Source organism: Oryzias melastigma, linkage group LG12, assembly GCF_002922805.2.
Source record: "Oryzias melastigma strain HK-1 linkage group LG12, ASM292280v2, whole genome shotgun sequence".
In the NCBI taxonomy this organism is placed as follows: domain Eukaryota; kingdom Metazoa; phylum Chordata; class Actinopteri; order Beloniformes; family Adrianichthyidae; genus Oryzias; species Oryzias melastigma.
Genome location: NC_050523.1, coordinates 11,519,994 through 11,540,721, shown reverse-complemented (window position 1 = coordinate 11,540,721; position 20,728 = coordinate 11,519,994). Strand labels below are relative to the sequence as shown.

The window sequence follows — 20,728 nt, the reverse complement described above, 5'->3', positions numbered from 1 at the left end:
TCTGGTTACCATCTGGTGTGCACCAGATACCATTTGGTGAGTACTAGATAGTGACCAGTATTTTTATTTTTATTTATTTTTTTTTATTATACATTTAGAAAAAACTAATGGTTTTTGTTACTTCAATTTTTTTACTTCAATGTCCGTTTAGGGACTCCTTAGAAATCAAATACTACATTTTTCCTAAAAGATTTTTTTTTTAACAAACTAATATCCTTCCTGTTCAAATTTCTTGTATGATTTTTGAGTTTTTCTTTCATAAAATTTGCCCCTTAGGTTAGTTTTTAGTTAGTTTTCAATCTCTGGCTTTGGAAAACTTTTTTTTTTCTGATGTAAACAGAAAAAAAGTAAATAGAAAATACATTTAAAAAAAATTAAATAAGTCAAAATGAATCACAATGGAAATTGATTTAATCAAAATCCAATCAATGAATTGTTTTGGCAGTGAAAAATATTCCTAATTCTGAGGATGGTGGTTTTTTCCATAATTTTAAAAGCACTGAAATTAATGAACGGGCTGGCATTTTCCTTTAAGTGGTTTAAACAGAAGAAAGATGTCAGAATAAGAGGTAACAGGACAGAAAGCTCAGATCAGCACAAGATAAAGAGCGTATTATGGAAAGTGCTGCTCAGACAGGATTGTATTTTTGCACGGCTGGAGAAGCTCGGACAGTAGAGGATGTATTTTCCATGACATCAGAATTTGGACCAACATCTGTTGAGCCGGTCCATAAATCATTTAAAGCCACATAATTGTTTGTCATTGGCTGAAGAATCTGTGTCAGCTTAGAGTGTCTCATGGCTTTGAAATCCTCCGATATAAGTGGCACTGCACTGTCATCACAGCTCAAAATAAAACAGATTTAGTTTGAATTGGAACAAAAACAAACCTTGAGCTTTAAATACCTTCACACTTTACTGGAGAGATTCACATATTTTCTTGAGAGCAAATATTGCAGTTTCCTCACGTTGACTGAAATGACATTTACAGAAATCCTTCTGTAGAGTGTACAAGAAACCTGAAATATTGTTCGACTCAAATGAACCGCTCAAAAGTCTGCTTGCTGTTCTGAAGTATTTGTGGTCCTGCTGACCTGCTGTGACAGCAGGACCACAAATACTTCTGTAAACACATGCTTCTGTGAGACTCTTTTGTGTTTATATTTCCAAATAAAAACGGACTGATCAGCAGCTTACACAAAGGTTTTGTGGCATGCATAACTAAACAAATCCATGTAGACAGTCACGCTCGTCTTAGGTTCTCAGTGAAAAAATAAAAAGTCTATCTTTGTAGTAAAAAAACAAAACAAAACGTGTACACTGTGGAGGTTTTCCAAATGAAGAGGACAGTAACCATCTGGTTAAATCAGTTTATTTATTTCTTTTAAATCCACCAGCTGGTTTAAGTTTCATATAATAATACATTTTAGTTGCCAGCAGGTTATCAACAAGGACAGGCAGAAATATGTTGTATTTACTTCATTTTTTTCTACTTGTGAAGTGTTAAAATTTGAGTTATATAGAGTTTTAGGAATTTAAAATCAAACATTTTTATGTTCGATATTTGTCTATTTGATCCCAATTATAAGTCAAACATTATCATTTACCTTTGCTAGATCAAATTTACTATTTTTTAAACAAAATGTACAAAGAAGAAAAAAATCTGTTATAATGAAGTGGCTTGAGTGAAAACCAACGAGTTTACAAATGAAGCCCAAACACCATGTATGTAATATAAATGCGTAGGGTGGGTATACAGTATGCGGTCAGTTAAAATGAGCTTTTATTTGTGTTTTTCACAGAAAATGATTCCAAACCAAGAAATTTCAAATTGAAAAAAATATCAATTGTTTCATTGTTCTTCTGACAAAAAACAAAAATGGCTCGCATGGATCACATCACTATGCGAGAGTTAAGTACATATTTTGAAATGTTCTTGTTTTTATATTTTGTAACTGTAGTTTTCAGAAAACTAGATAATCTTCCAAAAACTGTGAAGGCTGTTTGTATTAATTTTTTCCAAATCAAAACAATGGAAATTTCTGGCATTTATTCCAACCCCTCAGCATTACCGATAATTAAATTATGAGTAATACATTCTGATGGACTCCCATAGTGTTTTAAAAGACGTCAAACCGGGAAACTAAAAACAAAAATGGCCAAGTGTTTATTTATTGATTATAACTTCCTTAGTTTGTTTTTGTAAAATGAAAGTATGAGTGCATCTGACCTGATTTTCCTCATTCAGGATAAAAACCCACCCCAATGCTAATCTTTGGGTGTTTTTAATATTTTTTTGGGCATTTTTATCATGATGGATGACAAATATCAAGATGCTTGAAATATAGTGTTTGAATATTCCTTTATTTAATCATGAAGTTGGAAAAAAGGGGATGTGAGGGGCTGTAAACTAGTGGGAGAGCGTGCAAACAAATGGGTGATGGGAAGTGGGGGCGGGCTTGCTCCACACCAACAGTCCCGTCCACAATTTGGAGGAGAATTTTGAATGAACTAATAATACTACTCTGCAGACACTTCAAGTTTTTCCATTTGGACTAAGAACGGCATAATTATAAATAAAATACAACTAGAAATGTGTTAAATATGCATTAATAATATCACATTATTAGCATAGAGGGCTTACTTTATATACATTTTTTTCTTGCAGTAAACTGTGTGGTATTGCTAAGACTTTTGTCACTTTTTTTTTGTTTATGATGCTTTGATTCTGAAGTTTGTCTAAAATGATACATTGCGTTTCTATAACCATTAATCCTGTCTGTTCATATATTTAGGCATCATTGGGAGTCGGTGTGAAGACAACAGTTTTGTGGTGAAACTTGACCTCCGCCTGACTTGAGACTTCAGGGCAGCAGCTGTTTTTGGTTTTCATATAGTTGCTTGAGATGTGTAAATCCAGGCAGGTGCTGCTGGCACACCAACAGACGCGCGGCAATCATAACAAAACAAACTGAGCTGAGGGTGAATCAAGAATTTAGGTTGGCAAAAACATACGGACGGTGGCGAAGGAATTTTAGACAAACTTGTCTTTGTCTGAACACCTGAGGTGTCTGGGCACTCTTCCTTAAATGGTCTGAAACAACAAAAAAAGCAGCAGAGGGTGGAGGGAAGAGATGAGGAGGAGCTGGGGCTGACGAGATGTTACAAAACTCCAGCAGGACAGTAAAAAAAAAGCAAAAATCAATCAAATCGTGACTTAATTTATGACATGGGAAATTCAAAGTTTGTCTCTTATTGTTTAAAAATAAAATACATACCAAATGTTGTTTAACTTACTGAGTTTTTAAGGCAGTAACAACATTTCTAAGAACCAGTAGGATTACAAATTGCAGTACATTTTAAGGCTATATAATCCCTCGCAACATGCTTTAGACATTTTTTTAAACACATTTTTACACTTTTCTCTCACGTTTGAACTCTTAAAATCCAAATCTTCATAAAAAATAAGTCCAGTATTATAGAATGAAAACCAAAGATCTACTCGTGATTGGAGATTTATGTAGATTTGGAGAGCCAATCAGGATGCTGAACTCTAACAAAATTTGGTCAGTCCAGTAATCATTTTTTCCCACATTACAGACGCCGCCATGTTGAGTCATCATTTCACACACTATTGTGTGTGAACCCTCCAGTAGATCTGGTTTCTAAAAGACTCAGACCAGTTTTTTTGGATTCAAATCCATGTCATGTTTAACCTTGTATAGTCCCCCTCTGTCTATTTTAAGTGTTCCCATTTTTTGGCATAATCAAAAAACCTGAATTGGTTTCTGGGACAGCGTTATTTGTATCTGTTGCCCTGACTTCCCATCATCCCCTTATTTGTACTCTCTCCTGCTACCTTACAGCCCCTCAACCTAACATTATTGGTGCAACAAAAATGGCGAGCCATATTGGTTCTATCCAGACACAGTTTTGAGCCAGATTTCAGATCAGACAAGGCAAACAAAGACGTACATGGATCTATTTGTCTGCAAGTGGATGCATTGGACTAGAGTGTAGAGGTAAGCTTCTCGCCCATCGATAGTAGCTACTATGTCCTTGCTAAAGGTTCCTTCTAACTGTATTTTTTCATCTAGTCGTGCAACAGTTTTAATAAAGAAATACTAAAAATTGCAAATTTTTACTTCATTTTCTTAAAGCATGTCATCCATCATGATCATAATCATAATCATAATCAATTTCCATCACTTGTGATACTCACATATCACAAGATACAAGATGTGTCAAGATGTCCATGTTTTTGCAATGTTTTTGATTGATTATCTCTTTGTGCAAACTGGTTCCCATATCAAAAGATACAGAAATGATCACTTTTGAATCTATCCTTTTTGGTATAAGGGAGCAATAGTAAAGAACACTTTCTAGTTTTGCATATTTTTAAAGCCTAAGCCCAAACTTCTGCTGCTGAAGTTGAGTTGAAACTTTCTAGAGCCTTTCTGTTGCCAGAGAAAATTGCAGCCATGGTGGACTGCTGTGGTGATTAAACCTAAAAGGAACACCAGTTGAGTTCTTATCAGACGCTTGATTAAAACAAGCGCTGTTAGCAGATGTCAGATGTCTCTTTCGACGTAACGCCAACGTAAGCTCTGCTCTTATCAAAGGAAAACAACACTCCGAAGAATGCCTAAACACAGACAGCAGTGCAGCAAAAGGTGGATATTTAGGTTCCCGTCGAAGGTTTTCACAAGTAGCACGTTGGTTTCCCCAGATTAACTACCCAGCTGTTCACCTTCTTTGTGTTCTTGGCATTTTTTCAGCAAACTGATCGGTCACTGCTTCATATTTTAGAACATCTTTCATCAGAACTTCAATGGCTGGAGGTGATCTAACATTACACGGAACTTCAAATTTCAACGTACCATCAAATTTGTGTTGTTTTGTGTAATTAATGTATACGAGTTTGTGAACACAGCTGTCCATCTATCATTTTCTGATTTAGCACAACACAAACAGTAAAAATAACAGCTCTGTTATAACATTATGCAGCAACCATCTACCCTCGCCAGATCTAGGTTACATAGTAAAAATAATTTGGTAAACATGTTATGCAACTCGAAAGAGTTCATTATTAAAGCTATAGCTTTATATTGTGCTTTTTTTCTACTAACTAATAAGAAATTGGAGCAACTGTTATGTCTTTTGGCTTCATTCAGATACATAGAAATGTGTTTGGTGTGATGGATCACTTTTTTTTGGTCAATCTCTTGGAGAAAGAAAAGGATGAATGCATGCGATTTCTTAAGAAGTGTCATTGCAGTGAACCCTATCAGGTTCCCAAAACAAATCAAGGCCACCTAAGCAAGCAAGACACTGGAGAACACCTGAGATTACAGGCAAACCAAAAGACCAGGATGTTTCATTTGTCAGGCGAAAACAACATCTGGACCCTGTCTGTCTCATCCATCTTTGCTACCAGATTTTAGGTGACCAAGAGTAGATCTAAGCCCATTCTCTCTCTGAACGGTACGACCTTATAATGTTACATGGGATATATCCTGTTCTGAAGAGGATCTAAGTCTATTTTTTTCATTATAGGGGAAAAGACTGAAAAGCAGGGCGTGTGATATAGGCATATTTACATATAAACATATAAACAGCCCAAGGCAGAACATTAACATCAGAGAAGAAAAACCAACCGTTTGACATGGACCTGTTTGCTTTTCTGTTTGTTTATTTGGGGAAGTACATGGAGAATGTCTTGGTTTTACCGTTGTAGCATTCTACCATTTTGTCTCTATAAGATTGAACATTTTACTTCATTTTCCCCTCTCTCCTAGAGGTACAGTTTGTGTAAATGTGGTTAAAAAAATCTCCAGACTTACCTGTAGAGGCTGTCAGGTTCCAGGCACTTAAAAACCACAGAGTACAGCAAAGAATGGGCGTGGTCTCCACTCCGTCTTCCAGCAACCACACATGGTGAACCCAGACCAGAGAACAGGTCGTCCTTTAAGCTCAGAATCTCACCTGGAGTAGAAATACAATGACAAAAAATGTATTTTATATTATTTTTCGTAACAATTATTAGGTTGCAGAACAAAAATGTAGACAGTGGACAATTTCTGCGTCGTATCTGGTAACTATATTTCTATCGCTAATTGTGCCATTGGCTCTATTTTGTAAGTTTTCCCTCTTCCTTTGCCCTGTGGGAGCTGTTTTTACCAGCAGCAATGCAGGAACTAAATAAAATAAGATTTTTTTTACTGGCAGCAAACCCTATATAATATGTTATAGAACTTTTTATGGAAACATGCATAGTTCTATTACAGTGACATCTCACTAACTGCCCTAGTGTCTCACAAAACAGTGCTTCACAAGCTGTGAAATATTTTTCATGTCAGCTTACGGGAAAGCCGATCGACGCACAGACATTCATTCAGACACAGGCACGCACAACGCCAGTTTCCAGTGCTCGTGGGGGTTGTGGAAAAAAATAGGAACCTGTCAAAATAGTTTAAAATAGCTCAAACGGTCAGAGATCCAAGTCTTTCTTCACAAGGTAAAGAGAGGCTTAGTTCTGGCTAATGATACACGGGCCAACTTATAAACACGGAGAGTAAGTCTGGCTGGTGGGGCACAAGGGGATGGTAAGAAAAGGTTGTCGAAAGGGGGAAAATGAACTGCATGAATGAAAAATTTGACCTTTACACAAAAGTAGCTTTGTATATAACAGACACATTCCAGGGGTACTTTTTCTCAAGTTAAATTTCCTTTAAGTTTTCTTATAAATATATATTATTATAATACATAAAAGCTGTGAATACCAGTGCCTTCCATCCATTTCTCCACCCTCAACTTCTACTGAGCTGCTTAGGCAGAAACCTATTCAAAAAAGAGCAGACTCATCTTTGGACAGCTCCTTTAACTCTTCCAGTTTCATAAAAAAGTTCTCTGCAGGGTTAATCATTTCTGGGTTTAGGACATGTCCATTCAAACAAGCTTTCAGTAGGAGGTGGAGGTCATATTTTGACGACAGGAAACCCTGGTGAAGCCCAACACCTACCAGAAAAGGTCCAACCTCCTGCCTTCTGAGTGAACTAGTTTAAAAATGATCTTGACTGGTTATAAAAAAAATGTGTGATCCCTTAAGGACTCTAAAAAGGCAAAAGAGCCGATCCAATGTTTTACAGCCAGAACAGAAACCTCACTGTTTCTTATGAACCTGAGGTTAAACTGTTAATGAGAGGTGTTTCTCAACCATTTCCACATATACTATACCAGGCTGAAGTGTAGGGTTACCCTAAAGTTAAAACTTATCCTCAACTTAAGGTCAAAGGAACCCCCCTTTTTGTCTGGTTGCATGGGCTGGTCAGATACAAGCGTCCTCAGCCTTACGAACATCTATATAGACCTCTTTTACCCTTAAATATCTGTTGCAGCAGAACTTCTGGACCCCTTTGACAACTTTATTCAAATAACAGGCAGCCAAGCATCTGTGTTTATGGCTTTTACTTTTTGCAGGACCATCTTTTGGTGGAGTTTGAAAGACCCTTAAAGGGTAACACAACAGGACAGTTGGAGGCTGACTCCACTTTCAGTCAAGATTTGAAAAATGCAAGAAAGGGTGCGGAGCTAAGGGAGGCTACACTGGGCAGCAATGTAAGTGTTGCAGAACAAATCAAAAATGTTAGTGTCAGAGGGTACACATTCTGGCAGGGGATACATATCTTGACACAAGGGTTTGCAGGACTAAAGGAGAGCAGTGTCTGAAAGTGGTAAAGTGATGCTAGCATCTTAAGCTAACAAAGGCAAACATATTAAGCAAAGAATCCCGAGGGAAACGTTCATTGCAAATCCATCACCAGGATGGAGCTTGCTGGATTCAATGCCAGTTGCACTCAAACACTAGAAAGTTGAGCAAGCCAGAAGAGTTTTAACAACTGAAGGTAAAACACCTACTAGCCATGCTAAAGCTAACACGATAACAACCGACTGTTACAAATTCAAAGATGGGAGGTGCTTTTATATTGGAGCTCCGAAGCACGATGACGTGAAACTTCTGAAATGACGTGGGACTTGCACCAATTGACCAATCTCAAAATTCATCTATAATACCTCTTTTCAACCTGTAGGGGGCAGCACACAAACAGCTTTAGAATATATTTTCAGGAATTAAATAGGTTTATTATAAAATGTCAAAAATGTGGCAAGGACCAACTTTCAGCATTTTCAAAGTCAGATTTATAGAGGTCAAAAGCCAAAAAAGTTTATTTAATGTTTGGTTACCCTTTAAAATGCTTCTTCACGTTGCACTACTGTTGCCCCAGGAAAATGAATTCATCGAGAATAACAATAGAAATCCCATGAAAAAGACCTTTAACAACCCTTTATTGGAACAAAGTATTGCTCAGCCATCCATAATTGCTGCAGAACCTCTTCCTGGTCCTCCTACTTTTTAGCTACTTTTTGTACACACAGAAGTTTTTTTTTATAATCTTAAATGTATGTGCTCAAATTGATAAAAGACAAAGGCAGAGTAGCAAATAGAAAAGAGAATAAAATACAATGTTTTGATTTGCCTTTGCTCTTTAGTCTATGTGCTTTCACACTGAAGGGAAATGTACCAGGGTTCATTTGCAAGTGAACCTAAATCCTCAAGATCACTTTCTTTGCCTGTATAGTTCACATGGTGTTGTATTTTTTTCAAACAAAATAGACACGGCATTGCAAGGTGTTTTACTTCATATGTGAAGAAATCTTTCACATTCCAATTTTTGTAAAAGTGTTGCTGTAGTAAATTTGTAAGAATTTTTATTATATTTATTCAAGAAGACAGTACAGAAGTTGATCTGCAAATAACCAAACAGCGAAACTGGTGCCTTTTACAATAATGTATTTTTAACTGCCTTTTTTGCAGAATGCAAATAATTCATAAAACAAACTATAAACAAGACAAGATGCCTAACCACCTACTAACATTTTTTTATCTCCTTTCAGGAAGATCAATAAATCCCCCCACAAGACTATAAACTCACCCTCTCAACACCTATTCTAACAGTTTGTTCAAAGCTGAATTTCCATGTGAATCAGAACATTTTTTCTGCTTCTGAAAGTACAGTCTGATGAGCTGAATGTGCTCACACACGCAAAATAGCTTGAGGTGTTTTTTACAAGCCACTGGCACACATACCGGCCCACACGTATGGCTGCGTTTGTGGCTGGTCAATCACTACCACTGAGGGCTATCAAATTTGACTGCCCCTGCTTTGGTAGCTTATAAACACTTGCATACAGGAATTAGGTAATGATAATCAAAACCTAATTCATTAACAGTGGAATAAGGTATTTAAACCCACCCAGAAGCAGCATTTATAGTTCTACCCTATTGAGGGGTTCTTCAGGGGTAGGCCTGTGGTCAATCAGCATTTCTGTCGATACCAAAGCCAAAACAACTCACAGCTGGCAAAAATTAAGGCCCTTGAAATTCTATTACGGTAAAAGCCATTTTGTGTGCTGCAGCTTACATGCCGATTAAAACCTTATGGTAAATGCCAGGTGACCTTTTTTAGAAAGCAGAAAAGGGGACAAATAACACCAAATCATCAGGCTGTGACGAGTTCAGTTGACGGATAAATCTAAAGTAAAAAAAAAAAAAAAAAGTGTACTGATTCAAATCCACCCATGGGTTGTAACTATGGTGTAGCTGCAAACAAGTCCAGCTTTGTTTATTTGTGCAGACAGATGTCATATACAATGTCTCAAAGAGCAGAGACGGCCCACTAAAGCAATAGTTTTTGACCCAGACTTCCTACAAAAACAAGGAATACCCCCCTGCAAAACCTTCACACACAACAAAACACTGGGGGCGGAAGTTTGAAGGGTGGGGGTGTGAGTGGAAATTCAAGGAAATTCTTCCTACTAGCTCAGCACGGTGTGCATTACATAGAAGTTTATATATATATATATATATATAATATTTTTTGTTGCTGCAGGGGTTTGTTTGTACAGAGTTTGTGTGTTCACGGTGGCATTTCATGCAATGCATGAAGGTTGCAGAAGGCCATCTTTTTATTATTTTTTTGTAGCTCAGCTGTTGTCATTTCCATTACATTTCTCAATTCAGGCACTATGTCATTGTCTCAGCCATTAGTTGTGTGTATGTTGGCTCGTGTGTGAGCATGTGTGCTCCAGCGAGAGTGTGTGAGTAAATTTTTAAGGTCAGTGGGTTCAAGCATCGAGTTCTACCTCCCCCCGTTCTCTTTTCCTACTTAAAGGGGAAAATCAGAGGTAAAGTAGAAGAAAATAGCAGTGAGGCACAGTCCATTCATGCTCAAATTATTACAGAATTCAACTATTTTAATTCATTAATATTAATTTGCACGTGAAAGGGTTTGGTAGCCATTGCATATTAACTTGTTTATTAATTTACTTTTTATTCATTATCTGCTTTTATCTTTTTAATCTGATTTATCTCTGATGTTGTTAATGTATCTGCATTATATCAATATCTGTAACACCAAATTTGACTTTTTTTAAAAACGCAAAACACAAGTTTTATATTAAAAAAATCAAACGTTTTATATTCCCTTCAGTCTGCCAAACCTAGTAGGGGCCTCCTCTGTTAAACTGTCAGCACTCAGCTCTCTACTCCCCAAAGTAAACCTACATAACACCATCTTCCTTCCTTCCTCTCTACTACACAGTCGGTCGATTTTTCAGTGGAAAAGTGCACACATAAACCTAAATATATTTGCAGATATCGGCTAGAAAAACTTTGCCACGCATCTGTGGAAAAATACTTAATTTTAAATAAACAAGTTTTAATCAAAATTGTTTTTGAGTTTTTATCATGTTATTGTAGCATTTTTTTTCTCTTTTTTTAAGGACTTGAATAACATAATTAAAGATAAAAAACTGTGTTTCTGAGTATTTCTTTATTTTAATTGCATTAGATCAGGAGCTGATGAAAACAGGATATGTAAAAAAGGTAAGGTTGAAGATGCAGCCACTGCCATGGGCGGACCAAAGCCGCCCTTCTCTGCTTTAATTCTTAATCATCCACTTGCAGACAAAAAGATAAATAACGTCTTCATTTTCCCCGTCTGAGCTGCCATCTGGCTCAAAATTGTGCAGCTGCATGACTCTGATTTTGCTTGCAGTTTTTTTTATGCTAATGCTAGCTTGGGATTGTGAGGTGCTATGAGCTAACAGGAGTGTAAACAAAGGCCTGATGGGAAAATTAGCGGAGATAAGTTAGTCCTGCCCACAACCCAGATGAGCATAAAGGACAAATTTCCGCTTCGCTGCAGAACATATGTCATAAAAAATGACTTAGGCTTTTTTATAGCTGGAGTGGGACTTTAACGTCTTTAATTTCCTTGTCTGAACTGCCATCTGGCTCTAAACTGTGCGGCTCGACAGCGCAGGTATTGCTTGTTTTGGCCTTTTTTTTTTTTTTTTTGCTATGCTAATATTAGCTTGGGCTTTTGAGGTGCAATAAGCTAGTGGGAGAGACGGTAAATGAAAGAATGTTGGGAAATTAGCGTAGCTAACTTCGGAACCAAAAGGGGAATTTCTAATGAGCTCTTGCTGCAGAAAATAGCCTATTTCTTAAGAAAGACACAAACTTCTTGATTTTGAATAAAAATGGCAACATCATAATTAAAAGACCACTAGTAACAATTTTACATTAGAAAAAATGTAGTTGGACTTAGCAAATTTAAGTTAATGCTTTAACACCAAGATGTCTCCGGTGATACATAACACACACTCTTTGACATACTGTAACTCTTCATCCATTTACATGATCTATGTAAATCAGCTGATTCAGACGCCGCAAAAACCAGCTTTTTATATTGGCTTTATATCGATATGCAACAAATGATATTGGCACAAAGCTGTTTTTTTACGTTGATTGCGTAAGTGTTGCATATCAGCGCAAGGCTGCTTTTCTCAGCTTTAGAATCCATTGGAATTGCATAAACGACTGAAGACTCACAGTAGTGTTAAAGTGTTAAAGAGTTACATTTAAGCGTCTTAGAAGTGAGAACAAAATGGGGTTAGGTGTGCCACCCAAGTATGCAATGGCTGTCATTTCCTAAGCTCGACTCCTAATTAAATGATTTATAAACACTGCTCAATAACCTTGTTAATATACATTGACGGGTGCATTTTGTCACTGCAAATTTGTATTCTGTTTATATCTTTGAAAACGTTAAATTTGTAGGAGCACCAACGTTTCAGGTCAAGTTTGAAGATATTTAGTGATCTCATCATCAAGTGTGTCTACCTTTACTGCCGTAACAACGTGCTATGTGTGCACTCTATGCCATTACTACTACCATTGTTAAGTTTTTTTTTCTCCCAGCAGGTATCAATCCCTTTGTGGTATTTTGCTTGTTGATGTCCATCATACCCACTAAAACTCTTTGACCAATATAGGCAGAGGGTTTTCTTTAGAGATTCTGCTTCTGTAGGAAGGTCTTTCCAGATAAGCTTGCTTTACCACTAGTTTCACACAAAGCATTCGTATCAAACAATATCTAACAAAACAATACCTCTCTGTTTGTCTAGTTCTGGGTTGTACTGAAAAAACAATGGTACTAATAAAGTATCTTGAACTGCACCTCTTCACGTAAAACATTTATCTAGACCCATAATCTCTGATGTCATCCATAAGATTCTATACAGTAAAAATCAAGAATTGGTAGGACAATGATGATCGGATTTGACTTCATCAGGTTCATAAACATTCCAAAAATGGTTGATTAGGTAGGACAAATTTAATTGTTGAAACACTTGCTAATAAAAATTAAACATAAAAAATTTGTAACCAGGTTGTTTAAAAGTTTATTTTCAGGGTGAAATTTATTTTTTTTTTCCGGGATTCAATGTGAAATTTCTCCCTTTTGAAAATTATCAACTTTGTATTATCTCTAAAGAGTCTTTAAAATTATTTTTTTTAATAATAATTTATTTTTATCAAATTTAAAAAATTGTATTTCGGAAATATCAGCTGTAGAAAAAATATTATAAATTGCAAAGAAACATACTGTCGTTTTCCACATTAAATAGCCAAGTTTTGAGAAAAAGAAATGCAAAAAAAGGGAATAATTCTCTAATTTTATCAGTGTTTTCATTCATTGAGAAGTAGAGACAAAGATACACCTTTAAAATATCTACTGTTTGCATTATTATACTTACTTACTAAGACTCAGCTACCACTGACATACTTCCAGACCTTCTAGGAGTGTGTGGGTGGTTGGAAATGGTAAACATGAGAGCCAAAACACTGTGAGGTACAGGGAGGGGGAATCTAATCCAAAACTTATGTCAGTGATAAACAAAAACATGTCAACTACTTTTTGTATTATTTTCAATTACATGTATTTTTTTTATTTTCTGATTACATTTTTTTCTGTTTTACACAGGGAGGTTGAAGAATATGTCTATGAAATGTAGACATAAACATCACTTTACTGTTTCCTTCACATTCCAATCATTTCCAATTGTAAAAATGCTGGATTACTGTTACAATGATGGATAAGAATAAGCACCACTAGAACACAAAAACAAAGCTACTGTGGGATACTTTTCTGAACGGAAAAATGACAAGCAACGTCTGGGGGATTAGTTTAATCAGCTAGAATGGACATGATCAACAACAGCTACCAATGTGTGGCCTTACCTTGATCACACCAGGGGACATTAAATACTTCCACTACCAGTACTACCACCATGGACAAATGTTACTCTTTTTGCTGAGCAGAAAGAAATCCTCATCCAAAACTACAGTTTAATATCAGTGTTTCTGATTTGTAATTGGTGGAAGAGTAAAGCTTGGTTTAGGTTTTGGTAAAACTAGACGAAAATTTCTAGATTTCTTCTTAAAATGTGTTGAATTTTAGGGAAATTTTAGGGAATTTTGGAGAAAATAGCAAATAGCTATTTCTTTTTAAATCAGAAATGTTCCCAATAAACTAAAGCATGCATCATTTTAGTCGATCTAGTGCCAATTACATAATGGATAGATGGTTTCTGTGAACAAGAAGCCACTTTCCTAGAAATGATGGACAGTGTTGACCAAAAGCAACAATTAGCTGTATGTTCAAAAAGTACTTTTATCCAAAAGTTGGTTCAGAGTGCATAGAGGAAATGTTGCTGAAAAGAGCAAATGTACAAGTAACAGCATAATGGTTTTATAAGTTTTGGCCACAACATTGACCAACAAAAACAGAAGTTATTCTGTTATGGATTTATGGTAATTTGAATAACTTAAATTCCGTTTAGCTGATGACGAAAGGACACACTCGTGGGGATTTGTCTAATCATGGCTGTAGGCACCATGGCAATGGCGATAAAGTGATATAAGAAAATTATTTGGCAGTTTAAGAACAGTTAATAAACACAAACGTGCATTTTCTTCAAATAGTTTAGAAGAAAAAATATATTTTGCATGTCTTATCAAGATAGCCTATTCTGAAATCTAATGAGATAGAGTTATAATTAGCAGATTATTTAAGATTTAGGACTTCCGTTACACAAAACAATGGTTTGCTTCATAAAACGCTGATCTTTTTTGTTTCAAAAAGCTACCAGGATTCAACTGTTAGGTCCAATTTCTGATTCATAACTCATTATTAACATGTTTACACAGTGGTAACATCATAAGTGCTACATGTGTTAGCAATTTCTTTTGCTCCCACAAGAAAAACTCAAGTTGTTTTTACAACAATGTTGCTCTAACTCTTTCTTCACAACAGAAAATTAGGTCAGGTAAATCCATTTACCATAAACTAATTAACCCCATTTTTGCTTCCAGTTTCAAGGGTTAGTTTGCACTGGATAAGAATTTTAAGGAAGTTCTGTGGACCTGGATACCTATTCTGTGTTGAGTTTCCTTGGGGATTACAACAAATATAGATTGGGTTTTATATTAATTACTGATCACTAGGAGTGTTAGAAAATACTTAATTTGGCAATACTTGTATCGACTTAAAATGCTGCCACAGTGATATTAAATGAATTATTTATTTATAACCAAACCTCAGTCAGCGTGTCACTTTTATTTTTTCACCTAAACCTCCGACCACTAGTTGGCAGCACACCACAAAATCTCACGAGAAGTTTCTGATAGATGTGAAGCTGATGTGAACTTGTGACCCTTACAGTTGCTGCATTTACATGGGGCTCACATTGAAATGTTTGCTAGCCAGTTTTAACCAAGGATGAGCAGTGAAGTGCTTAATGTTCTGATCATTAAATACATCCATCCATCCATCCATCTTCTAGACCGCTTTGTCCCTTTCGGGGTCGCGGGGGTGCCGGAGCCTATCCCGGCCACTGATGGGCGAAGGCGGGGTACACCCTGGACAGGTCGCCAGTCTGTCGCAGGGCCTCAATCACACACCCATTCACTCTCACATTCACACCTAGGGGCAATTTAGAGTCACCAATTAACCTATGAAGCACGTTTTTGGACGGTGGGAGGAAGCCGGAGTCCCCGGTGAGAACCCACGCATGCACGGGGAGAACATGCAAACTCCACACAGAAAGGTCCCAGCCGGGAGTCGAACCTGGGGCCCTCTCGCTGTGAGGCGAGAGCGCTAACCACTGCGCCACCGTGCAGCCCATCATTAAATACAATTTATTTTAAAATTTGAATTATGTGAAAATATGTTAATATTTAGGAAAAGTTTTTTCTATGTCAAAATAAAGAAAGGGTAACATTGTCTCTGGGATTGTCTTGGCATTTATTGCGTTATGTATTGTGACATGTGTATCAGACTCTTGCCAATACACATCCTTACTGATCACTAATTAAACATTCAGTGATAGACTAGTCATGTTGTTGTTTGCTGTCCATTGTAAAGGTAAACCTTAACTAGTACATATAATAATATACATGGATCTCTCTGCACTTTTCCAGATGATCAAAGTTGCTTAATGTGTACCCATAATTTATTCACTCCTCATTCATACTTTGTGATGATTAGCTACTGACGTAGCCACGGCTGTCCTGAGGCTATACCAGTACAGGTCTACAGCCCCTCTAACCATCACTGGGACATGTGGAGCCATACTGGAGACAGGGAGGGTGAAGTGTCTTCCCCAAGGACACGACGAACTGCTGACCCTTCGATCATTGGCCGACCCAATCAACCATCGGAGCCACTGTCGACCCAAATATGGTCTTTTTATGAACATTAAACACAAGAGACTTCCTCGTTTTTTAAAAAGTACCCAACTTAAAGATGCTCTTGTCAACAAAAAATCTATGACACAGGGGTATATAGTATGTTTAGGATGGAAACTATTCCTGTATTCCACTGTTTGATTGCCAAGAGTATTGTTACTTCTTCGATGATGCATCTATAGGAATCTCACTACCCTCTGCTGGAAGTGAAAACCCAACAAAAGCAAGTACTTTCAAAACTTAGAAAAACTATGACTTTAGTTCATCGTTTCTATAGGAATTAAGAGGGCATTAGCAGGAAGTGTGCCATTTCCATAAAAGCTTACATTTTGGCACCCGCTTAGTCTGAAGCATTAAGGTGTGTCATCACAATGCTGGAGGAGGGAGAAAAAAAAGACTTGGCAATTGGCTTGGAGATGCAACTGTTAATGCTCATAAATCTTAGAAAATTCAGCAGGACCCTTAAAATAGCTGAGTGCATCTTTCTACATTACAGTGAAAAAGACTAATAACAGAAAAAAAAAACATTGAAAATGCTTCACTAAGCAAGGTGACATCATGCAACGCTTTGAGAATTTCAAAGGAGAAAAACATGAGGACCAAATAGTCAAGTTAGTATCTTTCAATTTTTAGGCTCATGACAGTACAAGTTGAAGACAAAAATGACCAATTTAGAAGTCTTTATGTCTAAAAAGGTATAAGCTCTGCATTAACAAGCCTTTTTGACATTATCCTTTGAACAAATTTGAGAAAACCAGAGATACTTAATCGAAAAGGACATCCATAGATTTGTTGCAAACAAGAAGTAAAATCTCCCATCAGACTTCAAGTGGAGATCATCTTTAGGACCTTTGAACTATGAAGTCATAAAGTCAATCAAGTCCACCCTTAAATGCCAACATCCTCCAGTGTCAAATGTGAGGGTTTCCGCCTAAGAAGGTAGAGTTCCCCTAAACGTGGGTCTTAAAACATATATTTCTGTGGTCACACTAATAAATCTCCAGCAGAACAGTTGAAAGGTAAGTTCAGTTAAGCAAAAAAAACTCTGATCTTTGAGGCTGAAAAGATAATATGCAAGAGTAACAAACACCAAAATATAGAAGTTAAAACTGTTTATTTTTAGATGAATTTGTGTCAAGACAGTCATAAAAAACCCAGGCTGGGTTATAGTTCCTTTTCTTTGTGTACTTCTACCTCTTTGAATATCTGCAATGCCCCAAATAAATGCAAGGCAAAAGAATCAATACCTCTCAAATGTTTAAATCCATTTTCAATCGATTTTTAGCCAATGGGAAACTCAACAAAGACCACTCAGTATCCCACAACAACAAAAAAGAAAAGATTAATGACCAGGAGGCACTGAAAGGCAACATCCTCATCTAGTTTCAGAAATATTCCATAATTCCAGCACAGATCCATTGGCTTTCTGTGACTGTGAAGGATCGTCACGATTACTGAGAAATGGAGAGAGAGCGAGGGAGGAAAAAAAAAAGAAAAAAACCAAAGCGGGGAAGTCTAGACCTGTGGCGAAAGCACAGACTAACAATGTGCGTGTGAAGAGGCAAAATGGGAAAGGAAGCAAAAAGGGAAAAGGACTGCAGAAAGCCCTTGGCCCCCTGCCTGCAATCTGCAATCTGCTGATGGCAAAGCTCGTGATGAGGAGGTGCACAGCGTCCATTTTTAGCGATGAGGTCATCTTTAATTAACAAAACAAAGAGTCAGCTGTGTCACTCCAATCTGTTATCTGCACCCATGCTCAAGGACACCGTTTATCTCCATATAATTCAATCTCTTTGAATGAAGGCTTATCGATGCATTGGGCTGCATTCTTGGTCTCCAGCAATGATATAGCTGTTACATAAATAGGAGAAGGGGATACCACAGATTCTGATCGCTGAAGATATATGGAAAGAGGAATTACAAAGAAGTATGTGACAGAAGAGGTAAAGCAAAGGAAGATCAACATGTCGTGTGTCTCCATTAGCTGGCAGCGCGAGCTGGAAGAAGAAAACTGCAACTAAATTAAGGGCAAAGATCAAACGCTTAATCTGTTTCTCAGTCCAATAGTGCCAGCATTAGATGACATCATTGCTGCGTAGCGCTCAGTGCTGCTGCTGTCTGGATGCCTGTCTCTCCTCCACATTGCATTTGTTCTTTTCCTTTTTTTCCATTTTTGCCCTATTGGAGTTAGTTGATCAGGAAATATTTCTACCAATTCGATTTACTCTTTTCTCATATCATCAAATTAGTTTTTATTTATTTTTATTTGACTTAAGTTGAGTATTTGGAGTACTTAACTTTAAAAACAAATTAAATTAAATCAAAGCAACTCCTACGGTGGTGGTTGGAGTAAATCTCGTCTTTTCGGAACAGACAGCGGTCAGCACTCTCAAACGTGAAAATCCAGGAATTCTCATTTGAGCAACAAGCAAACAGATACTAAATATAGACTCAGCAGAAGAACAAATATTCCAAATCCTCCAACATGTCATCATGATTGGCTGTTGCAGGAAAGACTGATTTGCTTTGACCCATATTTCTCTGAAATATAGGAGTGACTGCCCAGAATGCACCTGGTTCTCCTACAACCTCAAACAGGTTGAAGCGAATATGAAAAATGATAAAACAAAAAACAAACAGTGATGACTTTAGTCAAAGAACATAATTATGAAAATTGTCTATCATCTCCACCACAAAAATGGTAAGTTTTAACCGTTTTAAATTTGGTCATTTGATTTGAGAATTAACAAAAAGATAGGACTATTTATTTCACATATTACTGTTTTAATTGTATTATTTATGGCAGCTTCAGAGAACTCCATTTTCGGTTCCTGGATTCAAATTTTTCAAGAACAAACCGATTTTTAATATTTTAACAACCAGTACTTTGTCTAGTAGTGTGACATTTAGTAGTATTATTGCTTTTTTTTTTTTAAAGAAAATTGAGTTTATGATGGAATAAATGGTGTTTCTGCCTTATGGTACAGTCTCTAATACAATTGCCTCCATGCAATAGGGAGGCACTAGCATCAGAATCCTAAAGTTTTCATGCTGCTGAATGATTTTTTTTTTTTTGAAAATCATTGGCATTGTTATCAATGTAGGGTAGATGGTGGCATTTGGATGCCATCAGGTTTGCAGAATGGCCTGCTTCTTATATACCCCCAAGCTAACAGGCGGCCGGTGGATCTTGATATAGACAGCCGTCATCCGGAGACATCTACACATTGTCCAATCCGAGCTGCTGCCGCCTGGTAATTTGCACTGGGACTGCCCAGCTGTTGCGTCATCTCTCCCTGTCACTAGCCTGCCACAATGCAATTTCAAAATGTGCCATTGACCGATGTCAACTTTTAGAGAAAAACCGACTGTTTGCCGTAAAATTTTGACTTTTTCTTAAAACCTCCGCTGCATGTAAAAATGCAACTGCTAAATACCAAATGGTGCAGCGCGACCACCTGACGAATTTGCTAAAAAAAACTTGCATTTAACTCCCGCGTGGTGGCATTTCAGGATATGTGACTGTAGTCTTATTTAAGAGCAGTTAAGTAATTTATAACCGTTTTTCCTGTTAATTTTTTTGCGGAAAGTAAGAAGAGATAGAAAAACATGATAATAGATTCAGACCTTAAACAAATAAATATAAAAATTATGATGAGGCTGATGGTTAAACCAAAATCTAGTATATTGATCATGATGTGGAAATATTGGGAATCTCGGAGTGTAACCTTCTGTATACATGTGGAAGAGGGTGTCTTTACTAGTTTCCCTCTTAAGATAAAGCAAAGACCATATATTCATGCACTGTGATTAATGTTAAGACTTGGAATATGATAGCTGGGAATAGTGCAATTGTGACTGCTTCTAATACATGTAACACAAAGACAGATCATTGCATCTATAAAATACATTTGATGCTATAAAAAATGCACTGTCCAAGTGTCTCCTCTACCTTAGGCATCAGATCATTTTAAGAAAAAATTGATTGAAAAGGGGGTTTTGCGCTCCTGAACCAAAGACAGAAAGTTGCACTCTGGTGCAACAAGTTATTCTAGAGCCTCAGGACTTCAGTGATGTTTCAAAATTTAAACATTTTAGTCAAACTTTCAATCGACATCACCTTTTTAACATTTCACAGCTGGTTTCCTGGGGAGGAATGCTGAGTGCCACGATAATATCCCAGCACTGCATATCTAACAGGCTTCTCTGTGAACGCTGCCTCTGCCTTGTTGTGCCATCTAGAGGCTTAGATGAAGTCAAGGGAAGTCTTTCCGGAGAGCATCCATTGGTGAGGTGACTACTATCAAGAGGAACTGAAGAGATCGTTAAACTGACAGATCGACACACTTAGGGTTTCTTTATATTTTATTTTTTGACTTTGTAATTAATTATCTTCATTATGTTGGCGTTTGACATGTTTACTTACTGACAAAAAGAAACATTCACCAACACAGGAACTTTTTCTGACCGCATCACTATTAAAAAAAACCTTCCAGCTTACAGAAAAGTTTTATTACTAAAAGTAAAACATTTCATTTCAAATTCACACATTTTCCCCTAAACTGAAAACTATAG

The 20,728-nt window shown here is 36.9% G+C and overlaps 1 protein-coding gene across 1 annotated transcript in view; it reads right to left on the bottom strand.

Annotated features, from left to right (window-relative positions):
• The window catches only part of LOC112163022 (astrotactin-2), a 313,961-nt gene that overhangs the window by 13,643 nt on the left and 279,590 nt on the right, over positions 1 to 20,728 (bottom strand). The window contains exon 20 of the mRNA XM_024299108.2: positions 5,844 to 5,985. Within this exon, the coding sequence (XP_024154876.1) occupies positions 5,844 to 5,985 (142 nt within the window). The remainder of the gene's footprint in view (positions 1 to 5,843; positions 5,986 to 20,728) is intronic.